The sequence below is a fragment of the Argopecten irradians genome, chromosome 10 (genome assembly GCF_041381155.1).
Source record: "Argopecten irradians isolate NY chromosome 10, Ai_NY, whole genome shotgun sequence".
NCBI lineage: Eukaryota > Metazoa > Mollusca > Bivalvia > Pectinida > Pectinidae > Argopecten > Argopecten irradians.
This window is the reverse complement of record NC_091143.1, coordinates 13,409,176-13,429,475: the sequence shown is the minus strand read 5'-3', so window position 1 is coordinate 13,429,475 and position 20,300 is coordinate 13,409,176. Positions and strand designations below refer to the sequence as shown.

Below are 20,300 nucleotides of genomic sequence, written 5' to 3'. Positions count from 1 at the left end.
AGATACTGTTGTTGTCATTATTACTATGGATACCCATACATAGATACTGTTGTTGTCATTATTACTATGGATACCCATACATAGATACTGTTGTTGTCATTATTACTATGGATACCCATACATAGATACTGTTGTTGTCATATTATATGGATACCCATACATAGATACTGTGTTGTCATTATTACTATGGATACCCATACATAGATACTGTTGTTGTCATTATAACTATGGATACCCATACATAGATACTGTTGTTGTCATTATAACTAGGGATACCCATACATAGATACTGTTGTTGTCATTATTACTATGGATACCCATACATAGATACTGTTGTTGTCATTATTACTATGGATACCCATACATAGATACTGTTGTTGTCATTATTACTATGGATACCCATACATAGATACTGTTGTTGTCATTATTACTATGGATACCCATACATAGATACTGTTGTTGTCATTATTACTATGGATACCCATACATAGATACTGTTGTTGTCATTATTACTATGGATACCCATACATAGATACTGTTGTTGTCATTATAACTATGGATACCCATACATAGATACTGTTGTTGTCATTATTACTATGGATACCCATACATAGATACTGTTGTTGTCATTATTACTATGGATACCCATACATAGATACTGTTGTTGTCATTATTACTATGGATACCCATACATAGATACTGTTGTTGTCATTATTACTATGGATACCCATACATAGATACTGTTGTTGTCATTATTACTATGGATACCCATACATAGATACTGTTGTTGTCATTATTACTATGGATACCCATACATAGATACTGTTGTTGTCATTATTACTATGGATACCCATACATAGATACTGTTGTTGTCATTATTACTATGGATACCCATACATAGATACTGTTGTTGTCATTATTACTATGGATACCCATACATAGATACTGTTGTTGTCATTATTACTATGGATACCCATACATAGATACTGTTGTTGTCATTATTACTATGGATACCCATACATAGATACTGTTGTTGTCATTATTACTATGGATACCCATACATAGATACTGTTGTTGTCATTATTACTATGGATACCCATACATAGATACTGTTGTTGTCATTATTACTATGGATACCCATACATAGATACTGTTGTTGTCATTATTACTATGGATACCCATACATAGATACTGTTGTTGTCATTATTACTATGGATACCCATACATAGATACTGTTGTTGTCATTATTACTATGGATACCCATACATAGATACTGTTGTTGTCATTATTACTATGGATACCCATACATAGATACTGTTGTTGTCATTATTACTATGGATACCCATACATAGATACTGTTGTTGTCATTATTACTATGGATACCCATACATAGATACTGTTGTTGTCATTATTACTATGGATACCCATACATAGATACTGTTGTTGTCAGTATAACTATGGATACCCATACATAGATACTGTTGTTGTCATTATTACTATGGATACCCATACATAGATACTGTTGTTGTCATTATTACTATGGATACCCATACATAGATACTGTTGTTGTCATTATTACTATGGATACCCATACATAGATACTGTTGTTGTCATTATTACCATGGATACCCATACATAGATACTGTTGTTGTCATTATAACTATGGATACCCATACATAGATACTGTTGTTGTCATTATTACTATGGATACCCATACATAGATACTGTTGTTGTCATTATTACTATGGATACCCATACATAGATACTGTTGTTGTCATTATTACTATGGATACCCATACATAGATACTGTTGTTGTCATTATTACTATGGATACCCATACATAGATACTGTTGTTGTCATTATTACTATGGATACCATACATAGATACTGTTGTTGTCATTATTACTATGGATACCCATACATAGATACTGTTGTTGTCATTATTACTATGGATACCCATACATAGATACTGTTGTTGTCATTATAACTATGGATACCCATACATAGATACTGTTGTTGTCATTATTACTATGGATACCCATACATAGATACTGTTGTTGTCATTATTACTATGGATACCCATACATAGATACTGTTGTTGTCATTATTACTATGGATACCCATACATAGATACTGTTGTTGTCATTATTACTATGGATACCCATACATAGATACTGTTGTTGTCATTATTACTATGGATACCCATACATAGATACTGTTGTTGTCATTATTACTATGGATACCCATACATAGATACTGTTGTTGTCATTATTACTATGGATACCCATACATAGATACTGTTGTTGTCATTATTACTATGGATACCCATACATAGATACTGTTGTTGTCATTATTACCATGGATACCCATACATAGATACTGTTGTTGTCATTATTACTATGGATACCCATACATAGATACTGTTGTTGTCAGTATAACTAGGGATACCCATACATGGATACTGTTATTTCCTAAAAATAATCGGGTACATACAATTAAACTTGCCTTAGTGACTACCTGTGTATAAAGTCTGCCTGCTTAAAAAGACCACTTTTTTAGGGTTCCAAATGACCAATTTCAACACAACATAACTTGTTTATAAGGACCCTTTTTTAAAGATATTTTTTCTTGGTCCCTGCACAGTTGGTCTTTATATACACAGGTTTGACTGTATATCCGTCTGTACTTATAATTTCCTGAAACTAATTACAGAACAAATAAAAAAAAAAACACTTTCAGTCAGCATATTTTTTCTGTTGTCGTAACAGAGACATGTAATACTAAGCTTCAGTCAAACCAGATATTAACAGCATTACCAACACCTATACATAACAATAGCTTCCAGATATCTTGGCACCGATAATGGTAAGAGGGGTCTTTTCTCTGTTTTTCTCTTCTTTTCCTCACCCTTTCAAATATTAAATGCACAAAAGGGAACTTTACATTAAGTTCCTTAGCAGAAGCAGTCAAACTTGATATGGTCACTGTATGCCATATTGTGCTTGGATTTGTTCCAAAATTGATATGCAGGACAACTTTAACTTAGGGAAACTAAATCTATTCAGTACTGTTTCAGTAAGAGACAAAATTCAAGATGGCTGATTATCAGTCATATTGTTTTCTTTTCATGTACGAATGTAATTGACAATTAATCTATGGAGACAAAGAGAAAGCTACGTAAGAGACACTTTTCCCTGATCCCTTTCTGAGAAATATTAGTAACAAAGTTCAGCTGCCATCTTGTATACCAATTATTCCGAAATACAATATGCATACCGGGTAACTAGGGCGCATGGCAATCCTACTACCAGGTACTACTATAAAATTCAATTGTAATAGATAACAGTAATAGATGTTTACTTACCTGAGACTAAAATAGAAGGATGTCTTGATTTAGGTGGTCTGTAAAAAGTAAACACCTATTATCAGTATTTAGAAGAATACAGTAGTTTTGCGAATTTAAGGAATACAAGAAATCATGTCAAAATAGGACGTCACAATAAACCAGAAAAAGAGACTGGTAAGCAGGGTGACAAAACTTTCCTGACATTGTGTTTGTTTTGTAAATTGGGATATTTTTGTATCGGGAAATATTTGTGTTTTGTGATAAATTGGATTTTTAAATACATGTATTGGTATGCTTAAAGGGACAATTCAGTCTAAGAACACATTAAATTTGCTCATATATAGAAACAAACTAGCTCTAATAGAAATAAGATTAGTTGGTTTTACTGTGGTATGCTAGAAAAGCCCACTGTGGTGAAATGTACTTTGAGCAATAATATTATGAGAGCCTTGTCCAAATTTGGTTCTATTCAGCGCCCCCTGATTTTTACAGTTTTTTAAGTGCCATAATGGCTTATTTGGTCAAATTTGGTATACACACTTACATATTTGATTGTGATGGTGTCAGAATATTTCGTTGCTCCATTGGATTTAAAGAGCTGTTAGAACCTGTTGAGCTAGAGAATTCTTTCTGTCTAGTACTGGATGAAGGTTGCTCAATAGGTGACATTACAATGTTTGAAGTAGAATTTGTTGGGACGGTCTGTCCAGACAGGTTTGCTTGCTGACCAGGGACTGGACCAGACTGACCAATTGGATTACTAGCAGCTGCCTGAAGTGCCTGGATGTCCCCTATCACGTCATGCATGGGCGGTACTGTAGTAGGGACTTCTTCGGTGACACATGTCTCCCCTTGAGATTGGCCTTGTGAATCCCGGTGAGATATACTTTTGTGACCACTTGGAATCAATCGGTGATTCCCAGCCTGTTGTCCAGAGCTAATATCTGAATCACTGTCACTGTCAGATGCCGAGGTACTGAATGACTTGTGGTTCACTAGAAATAATCAACAGTAAAACTCTCTATAACAATCTCAGACAAAGCGTTTGTATAAACATTGTTAAAGTCATCTTCACTCCAGAAAATTCGGACACAAACTCTTAAAATCATGGTCAATAAATAAACTCTGATCTCTACAAATTCATGGTCATTCAACCAAATCTGATCTCTTCAAATTCATGGTCATTCAACCAAATTCTGATCTCTTAAAATCATGGTCATTCAACTATATTCTGATATCTTAAAATTAAGGTCATTCAACAACTTTCTGATCTCTTAAAATCGTAGTCATTCAAATATATTCTGATATCTTAAAATTATGGTCATTCAACCAAATTCTGATCTCTTAAAATCAAGGTCATTCAACCAAATTCTGATCTCACAGTCATTCAAACAAATTCTGATCTCTTAAAATCAAAGTCACATAAACAAATTATGATCATTAAGTTCTAATAATAAGAAATGGCTATTTGTACCAAAATCATAATGATAAATATACTGAGAAAATTAGTATATATAATACTATGTTTTACATAGGGCATAATTTGATATAAACATTTGTCACTGCCTCTGCCAGGGATCAAACTCAGGACTTCTGGGTCACTAGTCTGATGCTCAACAGATCAAACTTAAGGCAAGTTCTCTCTAGCCGAGCAGTATATTGTGGCTAGTTTTCACCAGGGTTACATATCTACTGCAAAATATCAATATTTAAGAAAGTCATCATACAATTATCATGTTTTTCATTCATAATATATGAAATCTTTACTTAATATTAATATTTACCTGGACCTAGATGTCTCCTTGGCTGTCTGTTTCGTCGACTCCCATTGTGTGGAGGAATGTTCCGCTTACTAAAGCTGTCCGAATCTGATATGTATTTATCCATCGGAACCTTTAACCCACTTCCAAGATTCTCTATTAGTCGTCTAGACCTCTTTGCTTTGGATTGTAAATCAACAGTGTTTTCAAGAATATTTTGACAATCTTCATGTACATATTCTAGCGTTCTCGTTGTAGCAGTATGATTATCATATATTTGATGTTCAATACTTTTTACCCTTTTCTTTATACTATTTATCTTCTTGTTGTTTTTCTGCAGAAGTGTCCAATGTTGGTTTAAAGATTCTTGGATTCCTTGCAGCAATTCCTGAATACTAGCACCTTCCATGCTGTCTACAAAAATATACAATTCATCTTTATAAAATGTTATTGGTAATCAGTGATTATACTCTATGTAATCAAATATTCATAATTGAGCACTACTGTACAAATTGCTCTACATCTTCAAGTTTCCATTATCATTCTTAATGTTCATTCTTACAATATTTGTCTATACCAAAAACTACACTTATAATGCAACATCCATGTATATAGATCCATTTCCATTGTTAGAGATAATAACATTAACTGTTTCTTCCTTAAAATAATTGTTATTACCCATCACAGCAGTTGATATAATCCTTTACTAATGTAGAAATCACTGTCAGTTGTAAAAGATTATTTTCACAACTTGCATCAAATCTTAACCAATGCCAATGCCATAATTATATATAATCCCTCCCCCGCCACATATCATAAAGCTCTAGCTCAATGTCATTATTTTTTTCAGTTTTTTTCAGTTTCAGTGAGAGACTGAATTGATATTCAATATGCCCTATACAGTCTGTGCTCTTGTAGAAATCCCTGTGAAGGAGCACCTGACCTGTGTAATTCAAAAATATGTGTAATAATTTTGATATCTTCAGTTGTTACCTGAAACATAAATTATGTTTTTGTTGTTATTTACCAAAAAAAGGGGTATAATGTAAACATATTTCATTCACTTATTAAAACCATAAATCCTCATTCTACCAGCCATAAGAACGATGGAGTTTCCCCTTGCTATTTAAAGAATTTATTTGAAACTCCGAAAAATGACACAATGGTATACTTATTATATCCCAAATCAGTTAAGTAGGTAATTTGACATTAAAGTAACTAGATTATTGTATCCGTAGGTATTGATGAACTGACGACGCTTTTCTGGCTAATGAGGTGCAAGTTACTGTGAATTACTGAAATGTCCGAGGGTCGTTTAACTTAGCTGTAAAACGAAAGTCGACACTTAGGCCTTCTACAGTTTAACTAGCCAAATCTAACTTACTCGTATAATAAAATTGTAACTTTAATGACTCACCTGTATGTATCATAAAGCAATGGCGATTTTAAAATCAAAAGAACTGAAGAAGTCCCATTTCACCCACAACATATTCCTTTTCCTGTCGTACTTTCGTTTTGGATATATCTGAATCAAGCGTCTGTATGACCCATGTGGTCTAGATCTTTAAAACGCTTAAATATCTTGATTAAGGATGCATATCAACAAATTTTTAACTGAGTGTTGTTTTGGTGGTTCCGAAATTTAATATGGCCATAACCTTGAAATTACATTTTGGATATTGAAATCCATTGTTAAGGTTGTAAATGGAGGGCAGCCTACACAATGTTGTTCGGTTGTTGAATCGGTTCAAAATCTAAGTTGGCCGCCATATTGAAGAAAAAAAATCCGTTAATTTCCATATTTCCATTGATATGATCAGAAACATATATATACATTTACATTTGAAATTTCTTCGTTGTCTTTGCTGACAACAGAGGGACATCCGATTTATAAAGATTTTTATCTCGGACAACTACTTTTCATTATATATATATCCATAAAAAACATATTTAATAATGGAAATCGCGAAATTTATAACCGCGAAAGAAGATTGGAAGTCAGCCTGATATGATGTTTAATATATTGTTCTTGTAAGCAGGGGCGGAGGTCTGATTGATCGATAGTTTAAAACTGTTTTTGAAAATTATTAAATATGGGCACCACATTTACTTTTTGTCAATCCACAGGGAGAGTTTTCTTGTCCAGTGATGTCCGAAATATCGTGTCCATGGACTTGATACTATTTCAAGTTCCAGGTCTCTGCAAAAAATTTGGATGGATGCATGGTGCCTGGACCGGGTGCTTTGGGATTCATTACGGATATTTATAGCTTCTATCACAGAGTATACAAATTAGCTACAGTTTATATATATTTGGGCTCACCAGGGTAATACATAATTCCATAATTAGTCGTGTTGTGAGTCTAAATAAAAAAAAATGGCCAGCCAAAAGTCTTCATAGTGTAAAACCATGTACAACCATTTTATCGATGTTTGATCTAGACCCATAAAACGCCTAAAACCGGCATAAGGACACCCTGGCGGGTTTCGATATGCCTGTGACTTGATGACACTTTATTCTCTTGCATTGATGTCCTTTATAAAAACCTCGTCATCCCATATGAACACACTATGGATATACCATTTTGATTTTAGCTTCATTAAGTTGTTGTTTTGGTCCTTTTGCTTCTTCTGCCATGATTCCAAAACATCCATATTATTATATAATACAAAGTTTTTTATATGTCTGTCCATACCCTGGCAAAGCACCAAATTTTTATTTATTACTGTATGTTTTCCCATTACTTGTGAGATCTCTCTATTCTTAAAATTGGATAGCTTTGCTATGGCTAATCGTTGTGAAATGAAGTGTTTATATATCACAGTATGTAGTCTCCCCCCTTTCTTTTGTCAGTCCATGTTTTGTCATTATGTCCATCCATGTTATTAGTTGTCATTCTGATACTACACGTACAATATAAGTCTGTCAATCCTGTTTTAATGTCTGTCTGTTTGTTCGTCCATGTTTTCTGTTTTGTTTACTCTTCCTGTTCATATCATTATGATGGTGTCAATAGATGTTGTATACTCTTGTTTTGTTTACCTGTCTCTGGTCTTCAAATTTTTCTTTTTGTTTTTATTTGTATCGTTACCTACCATTAATCTGTTATAATAGGATGTATGAATGTGCAGGCTGAGTGTGTGTATGTGTGTTCACTTTGTATGTTATTTTTTTGTATGTAATTCTAAATCTGTACAATCTTAATATATATGTAAAAAAATCTTTTGAAAAATAAAACAATTATAAAAAAAATGATTCCAAAACAAGTTTTATGTATACGCGTATTAGCGCAAAATATATTTTGACTACCAGATTTCATCCCGAAGAAATGGTTATGGAATTATGAAATTGTAATTTCAATACCCTTTCTTATAGTGACACAATAGACATATCTTGTGTACCACTGATGAACCAGTAAAACATACCTAGAGGTTGCATAACGCTATTTCAAGTTGGATTGGCAAACGGATCGCTTTCGACGGCCATCTTAATTTCATAGCCAGCCGCCCTGATCACATCATCAATACTTAAAGCCGCATAATCCGTATCTTTCAGGGTCCGTAAATCAACAAAAGAAAATTAGTGAACATATATTATAAAATGTTATCAACTTTCCCCTAATTACACACCAAAAAAGTCCCGAGTTCAAAAGAAATTAATAATTAAAAGTTCGATATTCAGAGTGTTTGAATATGCATACCGCGCCATTTTCAATGCTTAGACGATCACGTGACTTTCCAGACCAAACGAAATGGCGTGTCCAGTCAAAAGTGTGTAGTTCATGTTAGCAGGAACTTCTACGGAAGAACTTGTTACTTATCATGAACATGTGAATGTTTTGTTGTGCGATGAATTTAAGAGTCCCCCAGAACAATATATATACATTATCGTCGTGTACACATACTTCCATTCGGTCATTTTGAGTGTTTACAATACGGCGATCGGTTGACAATGCTTTGCCTAATTTCAGGGGGCCACCGGAGGGATTTTTGTTGGAACGGTATTGATACAATACATCGTCCTAGACTAGATAATAAATTGTACAAAAATGTACCAGATATAAAAATAATAGTATCGATAAATAATGAAATAGACAAGATACATCGTACTAGACAGAGACATAAATGGTTATCTACATGTAAATCTCTGATGATATTTTTTAAATAAATATCTCAGACGATATTTAAAGGATTTGTGCAGCCAAAAATTGTTTTTGATAATACGTCAGGATATTGCTTTGGATGAATGAAAAATTAGGTCCCACCTATTGAATCTTGGTTTTGGTCGTGATTTACGTGTAGTGTCGACTACGGTTCAGAGATAATGAGCTAGCCGGTCACGTGGTCTTGTGATGTCACTGTAGTCACCGGCTACACAAGGTAAGCTTAGTACTATACATCTATATTTACACTTGCTAGGCTTGGTCACTATACGCTAATACTAGTCGATTTTGTTTACCATAACTGCATGGTAACATTGAACTTTGAACTTGCGTAAGGAAATTTTCTGTGCAACGTAAAAGGACTACTTTTTTTTTTTAAAGAAACACATGGCTTTGTTTACATTTTGACGCAACATTACGTGTATATTGTTGTTTTTCATAGAATTTTGGGAAAATGTAAACAATATATACATGTTTTATATTTATATATGATTCAAACAATTTTTAAATTAACAATTGTATAAAGAAACGGAAAAATATCCCGACCGGGGCGACGTGCTTTCATTTTTGTTAAAAATGATGGGTGTCAAATGTAAACATTACCTCTGTGCCTATGTTCGTCCTACGATCGAGCCTTTGGGGTGGACGGGTGTGAGACCCTCTGATAGAGGTCAGTTATAAACATATCCTCTTGTCTTTGTTCTTTGAGTATTTAATCATGTGTATTATAAAACATGCACCGCTAATAATCCACGTGTTGACAGTTCCGCGTCACCACAAACACATTGTATCCATCGAACACTTAAAGTAAATTTGTTTCATCTATCGATGGATCACATGGCTCCCAAGGATGTAATACCGTCAAGTCAGACGACATCTCAAACACATTGAGCTACTTGAAAATCGGTGTTTTGACAACTTCGGCAAACTAAAGTGTGTAAGCGTGCGTCAGCTTCGCCTCGCTGCACAATAACGGTCACTGAGTTCACACATGTGGCCGTGTACAAATTCTTTATGTTATTACGCTATATATTAACTTTTAGCAAAATTGAATATATATTTAAAGTTCTGATCTGAATAATAAAATAATCTCTGAAATTTACTGTAACGTGTTTGAGTTCGTACCAGGTCTTTTCCTGGGTTGGGGTGTTGGCGGTAGCAAATATATACAAAGGAACCGCTGGTCTACCTTGACCAACACATAACAAATCCCTATGACATGTGAACAAAGAAAGAAACATGCACTGTGTACCTCACAGTTACTCAATGAACAACATACAGATAGAAAGAAATATGTACTAAGTGATCAAACAACAATAGCCTACTATACACTGTGCCAGCACTCTGTACCTATGCACCCTGTACTGCTGTGTACTCTGTATCTGTTAACCATGTACACCTATGCACCCTGTACTCTGTGACGTGCACCGTGTACCCTTATACCCTGTACCCTGTGCCTGTGCACCCTGTACTGGTATGTATCATGTGCCTGTGCACCCTGTACTGGTATGTCCCCTGTGTCTGTGCACCCTGTACACTTACACACCCTGTACCCTGTACCTGTGCACCCTGTACTGGTATGTACCCTGTGCCTATGCACCCTGTACTCCTTTACACCATGTACCCTGTGCCTGTGCACCCTGTACACTTATCCTCAGTACTCTTAGCACCTGGTATGCCTTGGGGGTATTACGGGATTTACCTTTGTTATTGCGTCAGCGCTATATATAGTAGTATCCACTTGAAAAGCTGGAGCAGGAATGATGCTGGGGAGCTGGGTTCTCCACTTTTATAGTCAGCATCAACCAATCAGATTTCAGCCAATCAGAATGCACCATTGCATTATACTCAAGCCAAGCTGATACTGTTGATCAACCGAACCAGTGCTGATATAAGTAGGTTATGGTCTTCAAATGAACCATTCAGCTATATATACAAAATAACTTAACTGTGGGCGACCTATTTCTGTCACATTACCCACGCCTCCGAGCAAATGCGTCCCGCATTTTTTTTTCCATGGTAAAATGTATAACTCAACAAAATAAAATCTGTTTCCAAGCTTTATCTCATGCATATGGTTACTTCACCAATACAATAAAAACAAACAAAGGTATCAAGTTTCTTTTCTCTTCTTTTTTTTCACTCAAAGAGCAATTACCATCACTTTATCCAATCTGTAAATTTGATCAGTTAGTCGACGTACTCGTCCCACTCGGTGATTTCCTCTGACACAATCTGCATTCCGTCCACAAACTTGGTGGTGGTAACCTTGTTGGTCCTTCTACGAGGCTGAGCAGTTGTCTGAGTACTGATGCTTCGTCGATCACCCTGGCTTTCCATACACTTATCCACAGTACCCCTGGTACCATCCTGTGTAGGTTCAGCGGGAGCGGACACCGATGCTACCGATCCCTTACTGCTACAAAATGTATCCTTTTCCCCTAACACAGCCGGACTGAGGAGAGAAATCAACGATTCCTTCGGCAAGAAACCGCCCCCTTCATTGGTTTTGCAGCGTTTAGGAGCCGACACAGGCATGGGACGCGTGGGCTTCGAGAAAGTCCTACCAATCTCAAGATCCCTTGACTCATGATCAGTTCCACTTACAGCACCCGTGAACTGCGGCAAGGAACCTGGATCCGTCCGGAGCCAATCACTATCATCTCCTGTGTCGTCCTTTGGCGAGGGACCGTGCCTCCGTGCCACATGTCGGTTTAACAGGATCTGTCTTGCGGTGGCGAAGTCACAGTGTGGGCACTCAAACTGCTTCTTCTCCCTGGTCTCTTTCCCGCACATTATCAGATGAGTTTCCCAAGCCTCCTGTGTTCCAAACCTTGCGAAGCACAGTGGACAGGCCATGCCAGGTTTCCTCTTTGTAACCTTGGTGTTTGGCATTCTCGCTGAAAGTATACGAGAGCGAAATTAGTTACATATTGATTTCCAGAATTATACATGGTTATGTACAGGTATTTAACAATCTTCTGCCACCTATCTACAGAACATAGTCAGAAAGCCACCCAGGTTTCCTAGTATTTCTCCCTGACCTAGTACACTCCTCGACAACTTCAAACCCCGGGCCCTTGTCTGGACACTCGATTTCATCAGTGTCACTCATGACCGACTTGTCATTATCACCTTCCCAAAACCCTTGTCCAACAGCTGTATCTTGACTACCTTGGACAGAACCTTGTCCAACAGCTGGTTCCCCTAGTCCCTGAGACTTACATCTCTTGAGTCTATCAACATGGACTACCAGGATCTTTCCATCGCCACGGCGAACCTTGTAGGTGACCTCGGACAACTTTGAAACAATAGTGTATGGTCCTTTCCAAAAGCTCATCAGCTTTGGAGATTTACCCACTTTCCTCATAGGAAAATACACATACACCATGTCACCCTGTTCAAACTTATCCCACTGAAGTTTTGAGTCATGGTACCGCTTTTGCCTCTGTACGGACTGTTTCGTGAAAGCACGCGTTTGTCTATGTGCCTCTTCCAACCTTTCACGTAATTGCCAAGCCCACTCACTCCGAAGAACATCCCTGGCTTCCTCTGGCAACTCGTAGATCAGACTTAAGGGTGTGGATACTTCCCTCCCAAACATTAACATGTTTGGAGAGAACCCTGTGGTTTCGTGTATAGCAGAGCGATATGCCATCAGTACATATGGCAAATGGCTGTCCCAATCTTTTTGATGATCTTGGACATATGCACTCAACATCTGCTGCAGTGTTTGGTTAAATCGCTCAACCATCCCGTCTGATTTTGGATGAAACGCTGTGGTGCGGGTTTTCCTAGTACCGAGTAACTTGCACATTTCTTGAAAGAGGGTACTCTCATATTGCCTACCCTGGTCGGAATGTAAGGTGTCAGGTACACCGAATCTGGCAATAAACTCTTCGACTATCAATGTCGCCACGGTAGCTGATTCCATGTTATGCATAGGGTATGCCTCGGTCCACTTTGAGAAGTAGTCAGCTACAACGAGGATATATCTGTTACCCTTTCCTGTTTCTGGCAATGGGCCCATAATGTCGGTTGCTATCCTCTCCATCGGATATCCGGTCTCCTCAGTTTGCATAGGAGCCTGTCTCTTTGTCCTTTCCTTGCGACAAGCGCACTTCTGACACCCAGAGACATACTGGCGAACATCTTGCTGCAACCCAGTCCAGTAAAAGTTTTGGCGTATCCGACCTAGTGTCTTGGTTACTCCCAAATGACCAGAGGTTTTACTGTCGTGGCAATCCTCTAAGATATTCCTCCGGCTAGACATTGGTACCACCACTTGATAAGAGGAATCTTTTTTTTCCTTCCAGACTCTGCACAAAACACCGTTTTTGATAGTTAGTATATCCCATTGTGCCCACAAAGACCTGAGTACCCGGCTTTGTCCCTTGACCTTAACAAAGCTTGGGCGCTTCCCTTCCTTAATCCATGTTTTTATTAACATGATGTCAGGGTCTTTGTCCTGCAGATCTCCCAGAGTCTCTTCCTGTTTAACATGGTTTGACCCATTAGCATTCACGGTGTTTACCTTGTCCAATATTTTCGGCTGGTAGCCACACTGTCTGCAGGGAATCCGGCTCAAATGCATCAGCATTTGCATGTTGTTTACCAGGGCGATGGCGAATCTCTATGTCCTGTGAACTTATCACCTGTATCCACCTTGCGACCTGTCCTTCAGGGTTTTTAGTTTCCAATAACCACCTGAGTGCACTGTGATCTGTCCGAACAACACATTTGTGTTTGTACAGGTAATGTCTGAAGTATTTCAGAAAGACTACGACGGCTAACAGCTCTTTGCGTGTCACGCAGTACTTCCGTTCTGCCTTGGTAAGCGTCCTGCTTGCGTAGGCAATGACTTTTTCCTTGCCATCTATGGTCTGTGACAATACAGCTCCGATCCCAAACTGACTGGCATCTGTGTCCAAAATAAATGGCATTGCAAAGTTTGGGTGTGCCAGGATTGGTGCCGTAGCAAGTCGTTCCTTTAAGCTGTCAAATGCCATTTGACAGTCTTCTGTCCACACGAAGTCGGTTCCTTTCTCCGTGAGATGTATCAGAGGTCTTGCTATCACTGAAAACCTTTCAATGAACCGCCTGTAATAGCTACACAGGCCTAAAAATGACCTGACCTCGGTGACGTCCACTGGAATAGGCCATTCCTTGACCGACCTTACCTTGTCTGGGTCAGTAGACACCTCGTCACCTGATATCACATATCCAAGGAAATGTACACTATGTTGGAATAGATGACACTTCTTTGCCTTTAATTTTAGTCCCGCCTTTTGTATTCTCGCGAATACCCTGTCCATGTTCTCCAAAGCCTCTTCAAATGTTCTCCCAAAGATCACCACATCATCAATATACACCAGGCAAATGTCCCAGGCCAATCCAGATAGAACCGTGTCCATCAGTCTTTCAAACGTAGCTGGACTGTTGCATAAACCGAAGGGCATAACGTTGAATTCGTAAAGTCCTTTGCGTGTTGCAAATGCCGTTTTCGGTTTGTCCGCCTGCTCCATCTCCACTTGCCAAAAGCCTGAGAACAGGTCAATGGTTGAGAACCATTTACTGCCAGACAACCGATCTAGCGTGTCATCCACCCTTGGTAAAGGGTATGCGTCTTTGACTGTTAACTTGTTAAGCAACCTGTAATCCACGCAGAACCTCATGGTACCATCACTTTTCTCCACCAGGACAACTCCTGATGACCAGGGACTGGTTGAAGGTGAAATTACACCTCTCTCCAACATGCTATCAACCTCCCTGTCTACTTCCTCCGCAGCATGGTGTGGGAGACGACGCGGTGGTTGTTTGACTGGTTTCCTATCCTGCGTGTCAATGGTATGTTTGATTACATTTGTCCGACCAAGGTCCTTGTCTGAGCTTGCAAATAAAGAGGAATATTTCAGTAAAAGAGCTCTAGCTTGTTCCTTCTCCGATTCTTTGAGATTCTCCGAGGTCCTTTTGTACAAATCTTCCAGGTGCTTAGGTAACTCATTGCATTGCTTCCCTGTTCCCTTGTCAACAGTATCCAACACTTTCGCAATAGGGCTAAGTGTTGCCACAAATGAATGTTTGTATATTCGTTGGGTATCCGTTGTAGGGTTAAGTAGCCTTATGGGAACAGTAGAACCGGACCTGACCAGAGTTCTTGCAACAATACCCCGTCCTGAAGCTACGAATTTGTCGCTGGACTCTATCATGCATTCCTGTTCAGGTAACAGTTCGACAGTTTGATAATGGACCTTGCCTTCACATATTATTTCAGACCTTGGGGGTAGACTCACTGTGTCACTCATACACACCCTAAAGCATCCTAGTGACCCTTCAAGCTGTAGTGACTTTTCTTGGCCTACAATGGTCAACTTTTGTTTGGCTACATCCACTACACTTCCGCTATCTTTCAGGAAGTCCAATCCAAGAATCCCTTGTAGTGAAATATCTACGACTACAACTGTGCATGCCGCGTGATACTCGTCTATTTTGAAAGTAAACTTTCCTTTCCCTTTGACTTTTAAACCTTTCTCCATTTGCTGCTACTATCTTCTGATACACAGGTTCCAATGTTACCTGTTGCTCACTGGAGATAGACTTGTAAAAGTCTTCAGACATGAGACTTACTGTAGCTCCTGTGTCCACCAGCATTTTTGCACTTAGTCCATTAACACCAACGTCCACAAATAAACCACTTTCGCTGATTACTGGTTTGTCTTCAGATACACCCTGTGCATGAAGTACTGTAGGAGTATTCTTACTATGTGCATTGTTACTTTCTCCCGTTGTAGACTGTTCGCCTTTTGCCACGGGTAAAGGAGACTTTTTATTTTCCTTGCAGTCTCTCTTAAAATGTCCTGTTTTGCCACATTTGTAGCATCTTGATCCCTCACGTGGATCGCGTTTTGACAAGGTGTTCTTCTTATGACCTGTATTACCACCTGTCCTTGTCTTGGATTCTCGCAGCTCTTTTATCTCCTTCTCCATGTTGGAGATTGACTCTTTAACTGAGGACATGAATATCTCCAGTTCACCTGGTAAATCCTTTTCTGCATAGCTCTCAGAACATTGTGCCTGCCGTGCATATCCTTTACTACTACTTCGGCGTTCTTTGTCAGCTCTGGTAAAAGCTTCTATTTCCACAGCGAGTGCCACAGCTTCGTTAAGTGTCTTTGGTCGGGACTGCTGGACCCTTAACCTCATATCAAAGTCAATGAGGGCATCGACGAAGTGGTCCCTAGAAATCATTTCCGCTATGTCCCTTGTTGCCGTGGGGTATGCTAAATGTGTTAAGCGTTTTATCCCTTCACCTAACTCCGGTAATGTTTCCGAGGTCTTCAGTCTCCGTTCCCTCAGCATAGAGCGATACAGTTCTGTTTGGTTATATGGCGCAAAACGTGATTCCAGTGCCTCTGTGAGTTTTGCATAACTGTGTTTATCACCACTTTGCAGATTCCCCAGTACTGTTTGTGCCTGGCTTCTAAGGGACGCAGCCAAATACAGACCCTTCTGCATGTCGTTCCATGAATTAATCTGTGCACAAGCCTCGAAATGTGCCTTATAGTCAATCCATGATCCAGTACCATCAAACGTTGCTGGCTTGATATGCGACTTGCTTTGTGTAAATCCATCAGTCCTTGTTTGACCTATGTTATTATCCTGCGTATGCCGTGTGTTTGCATCCATGGCATGATCACCACGTCCATCTCGTTGTCGAGGTCGTCCAAGTGCATAGGCACTGTGTACTGATGTACCCTTGTACATATCCCCAATATCCGCCATACGACTGAGTCTCGGCATCTCGCCATGAACACTTCCCCCAGGACTAGAGTATAACACCGCATTGTCCTCTTGTGTTCCATAAGTCTTCCGGTTAACCGACCCTCGAAATGGTATGTCGATATGTGGCGTACTGCTACTGATAGGACCTAAGTTCGTCCTCATGGTTGATACACCCGAGTCCCTTACCGTAACCTCGTCATCAACCTTCCTATTCGTAGACAATTCATGGCTGAGTTGCGCCACCTCCTCTTCTAGCCTACTAATTTCCTGAGTCATATCCATATTAAAGCAATGAAATACTAATTACCAAAAGAAACAACTGGATATCACACAAATATCACAAATAACAGCTATCTGTATACTAGGTATCAAAATACCTGTTCAACAATTTGAATCTAACATAAAACACAGATATATAAACAACCCCAATCCGACCGCTTGCCACCAGAAATTGTGTAACGTGTTTGAGTTCGTACCAGGTCTTTTCCTGGGTTGGGGTGTTGGCGGTAGCAAATATATACAAAGGAACCGCTGGTCTACCTTGACCAACACATAACAAATCCCTATGACATGTGAACAAAGAAAGAAACATGCACTGTGTACCTCACAGTTACTCAATGAACAACATACAGATAGAAAGAAATATGTACTAAGTGATCAAACAACAATAGCCTACTATACACTGTGCCAGCACTCTGTACCTATGCACCCTGTACTGCTGTGTACTCTGTATCTGTTAACCATGTACACCTATGCACCCTGTACTCTGTGACGTGCACCTTGTACCCTTATACCCTGTACCCTGTGCCTGTGCACCCTGTACTGGTATGTATCATGTGCCTGTGCACCCTGTACTGGTATGTCCCCTGTGTCTGTGCACCCTGTACACTTACACACCCTGTACCCTGTACCTGTGCACCCTGTACTGGTATGTACCCTGTGCCTATGCACCCTGTACTCCTTTACACCATGTACCCTGTGCCTGTGCACCCTGTACACTTATCCTCAGTACTCTTAGCACCTGGTATGCCTTGGGGGTATTACTGGATTTACCTTTGTTATTGCGTCAGCGCTATATATAGTAGTATCCACTTGAAAAGCTGGAGCAGGAATGATGCTGGGGAGCTGGGTTCTCCACTTTTATAGTCAGCATCAACCAATCAGATTTCAGCCAATCAGAATGCACCATTGCATTATACTCAAGCCAAGCTGATACTGTTGATCAACCGAACCAGTGCTGATATAAGTAGGTTATGGTCTTCAAATGAACCATTCAGCTATATATACAAAATAACTTAACTGTGGGCGACCTATTTCTGTCACATTACTTTATTTGTCATGTTTATTTTACACTAAAATATTGAACTTTTTTGTTGTCGCGGATGAATAATTCTACCTTACGTGAAGCGTCATCATTCGCTGTTCAATTGAGTAAGCTCCTCCCACTTTTGACCGACTTTTATTGAATAATTACGTCACTTTCAAATGACGATTTTATTGCATAAAATATAAATAAAAAGTCGTGTGAGTGTAAATATAGGGATTGGATTTCGTTTTTATGTTAACCATGCTTGTATGGAGTAACGCGCCCCATAGAATATATTCTTAGAGGAATTGCTCCATACAAGCATGGTTAACATAAAAACGAAATCCAATCCCTATATACAGCACACGTATACGTTAGATCTACAATTTGAGATTTTCGAGTAAATGGTTATTCTAGCTTTATGATGTAGATATTTTCAGTTTCAAAACATTCCATTTACACCATTTCAAACATTCAAACAATCATATATCTAACTTTAGATTAGATAATTAGTCCAATTTGATAGCGATATTAAAATGATGTTCGGATCAGTCTGGACTGAGATTTAGATAGCATATTATGTAAATTTCTGTGTAATAGTATAATGTTACACTATCTTTTTACGAGTAAAATCCCAAAATTTAGCATGTTTCAAACTTCTGCTATAACGATGCAAACACGGCACAGTTTTTGAGTAAAAATAACATGTGGACGGTTATCAGTTATGTGATATTGGAGTAACAGTACCGATCTTATACCGAAAATAATATGTATATCTATATTGTTGCCTTTGAAACTTTACCCATAACGTTTACTAAAAAGCAGAAATACATCAATGATATTTCCGATATATTTTTCTAAATTACAGTATAAGTGTAGATTTAAATTCATTATTTCAAAATTATACTAAATCTGTAAAATAGTATATTCATTGTCGATCCTTTTGTATATCATACCGAGATTAATAGAATGATATGAACATTTATCGTATAATCCAAAAAGTAACCACATAGTGTTCAAATGAAAAATGAAATATATATATGTATACAGGCATTATAAATAGATATAATATCTTGTACCTTGGAGATTGCTATATGCCACGATACCGTTATTACAGTACTAGACTGGAATAATTTTCAAGGTTAAACCTTTAGTTGAAATAGTTCTTAGAACCTTTCTTTTTCTGAATAAGTCAACTCCCATTATTGTTTTACCTGTGTACGACATATATATATCTGTAATATATATTCCTAGGTATGATCAGGGATATTTTATTTCCATTTGCTTTTACATCTTCATTTTAAAAATGGAGGTGACAATAAAAAAACCTAGAGCAAAGATGTACGAGGTTTCCATAATTCAAATCACAATCCAATTAACGGATGTCCTAACCTGGTTGTCAGTAAGACAATAGCAAATACCCGATATAGTCCTCCGAATAGCAAATTGCCCGCGGCCAGGTAATTACAGGTGAGTTCGATGAATGGCGTTGTGTACAGGTAAACAACATCCTGCTCCAGGTATTACATAACCATCAAACCAAAGGCATGGCTAATTATATATCTATATCGGTGTATCTACTCATTTATCGATTAAAAATTGAAAGCGACCGCACGGTCTGAAAAATATAGTTTGTTTTGCTTAATATCTCAATATTTTGATTTTTTATAATATCAAAAATAAATTCTTTCTACCACATGTTGAAACGTTTTACGCAAGGACGTGTAATCCTTGGTTTTACGGTATTGTAATAAATGTATCTCAATTTATTCGGTTAGCAACACACAACACAATGTTTGTAATGATCAATCATCGGTGTTTACGTACGTCAGGCATCATATCCTTGATGCTTTAATCAAGGATTTCTTAAATTCTTACGTAAAATTTCATTTTACAGTCACCAACTTTGCAACATACAATGTATCAAAGATACAGAATACAGG

The 20,300-nt window shown here is 38.1% G+C and overlaps 2 protein-coding genes across 2 annotated transcripts in view; both read right to left on the bottom strand.

Annotated features, from left to right (window-relative positions):
• LOC138332540 (serine-rich adhesin for platelets-like) overlaps positions 1-6,638 on the bottom strand; it is a 42,199-nt gene extending 35,561 nt beyond the window's left edge. The window contains exons 1-4 of the mRNA XM_069280544.1: positions 6,524-6,638; positions 5,131-5,520; positions 3,891-4,341; positions 3,365-3,402 (exon numbers count right to left, since the gene is read on the bottom strand). Of these exons, the coding sequence (XP_069136645.1) occupies positions 3,365-3,402; positions 3,891-4,341; positions 5,131-5,520; positions 6,524-6,536 (892 nt within the window). The 5' untranslated portion in view covers positions 6,537-6,638. The remainder of the gene's footprint in view (positions 1-3,364; positions 3,403-3,890; positions 4,342-5,130; positions 5,521-6,523) is intronic.
• Positions 6,639-11,384: 4,746 nt separating this feature from the next.
• LOC138333164 (uncharacterized) lies at positions 11,385-18,365 on the bottom strand. Its single transcript, XM_069281346.1, has 2 exons — positions 18,105-18,365; positions 11,385-12,169 (listed from the first exon to the last, which is right to left on the bottom strand). The coding sequence occupies exon 2, from the start codon at positions 12,162-12,164 to the stop codon at positions 11,460-11,462; it is 705 nt and encodes a 234-aa protein (XP_069137447.1). The 5' UTR covers positions 12,165-12,169; positions 18,105-18,365; the 3' UTR covers positions 11,385-11,459.
• Positions 18,366-20,300: the final 1,935 nt, after the last annotated feature.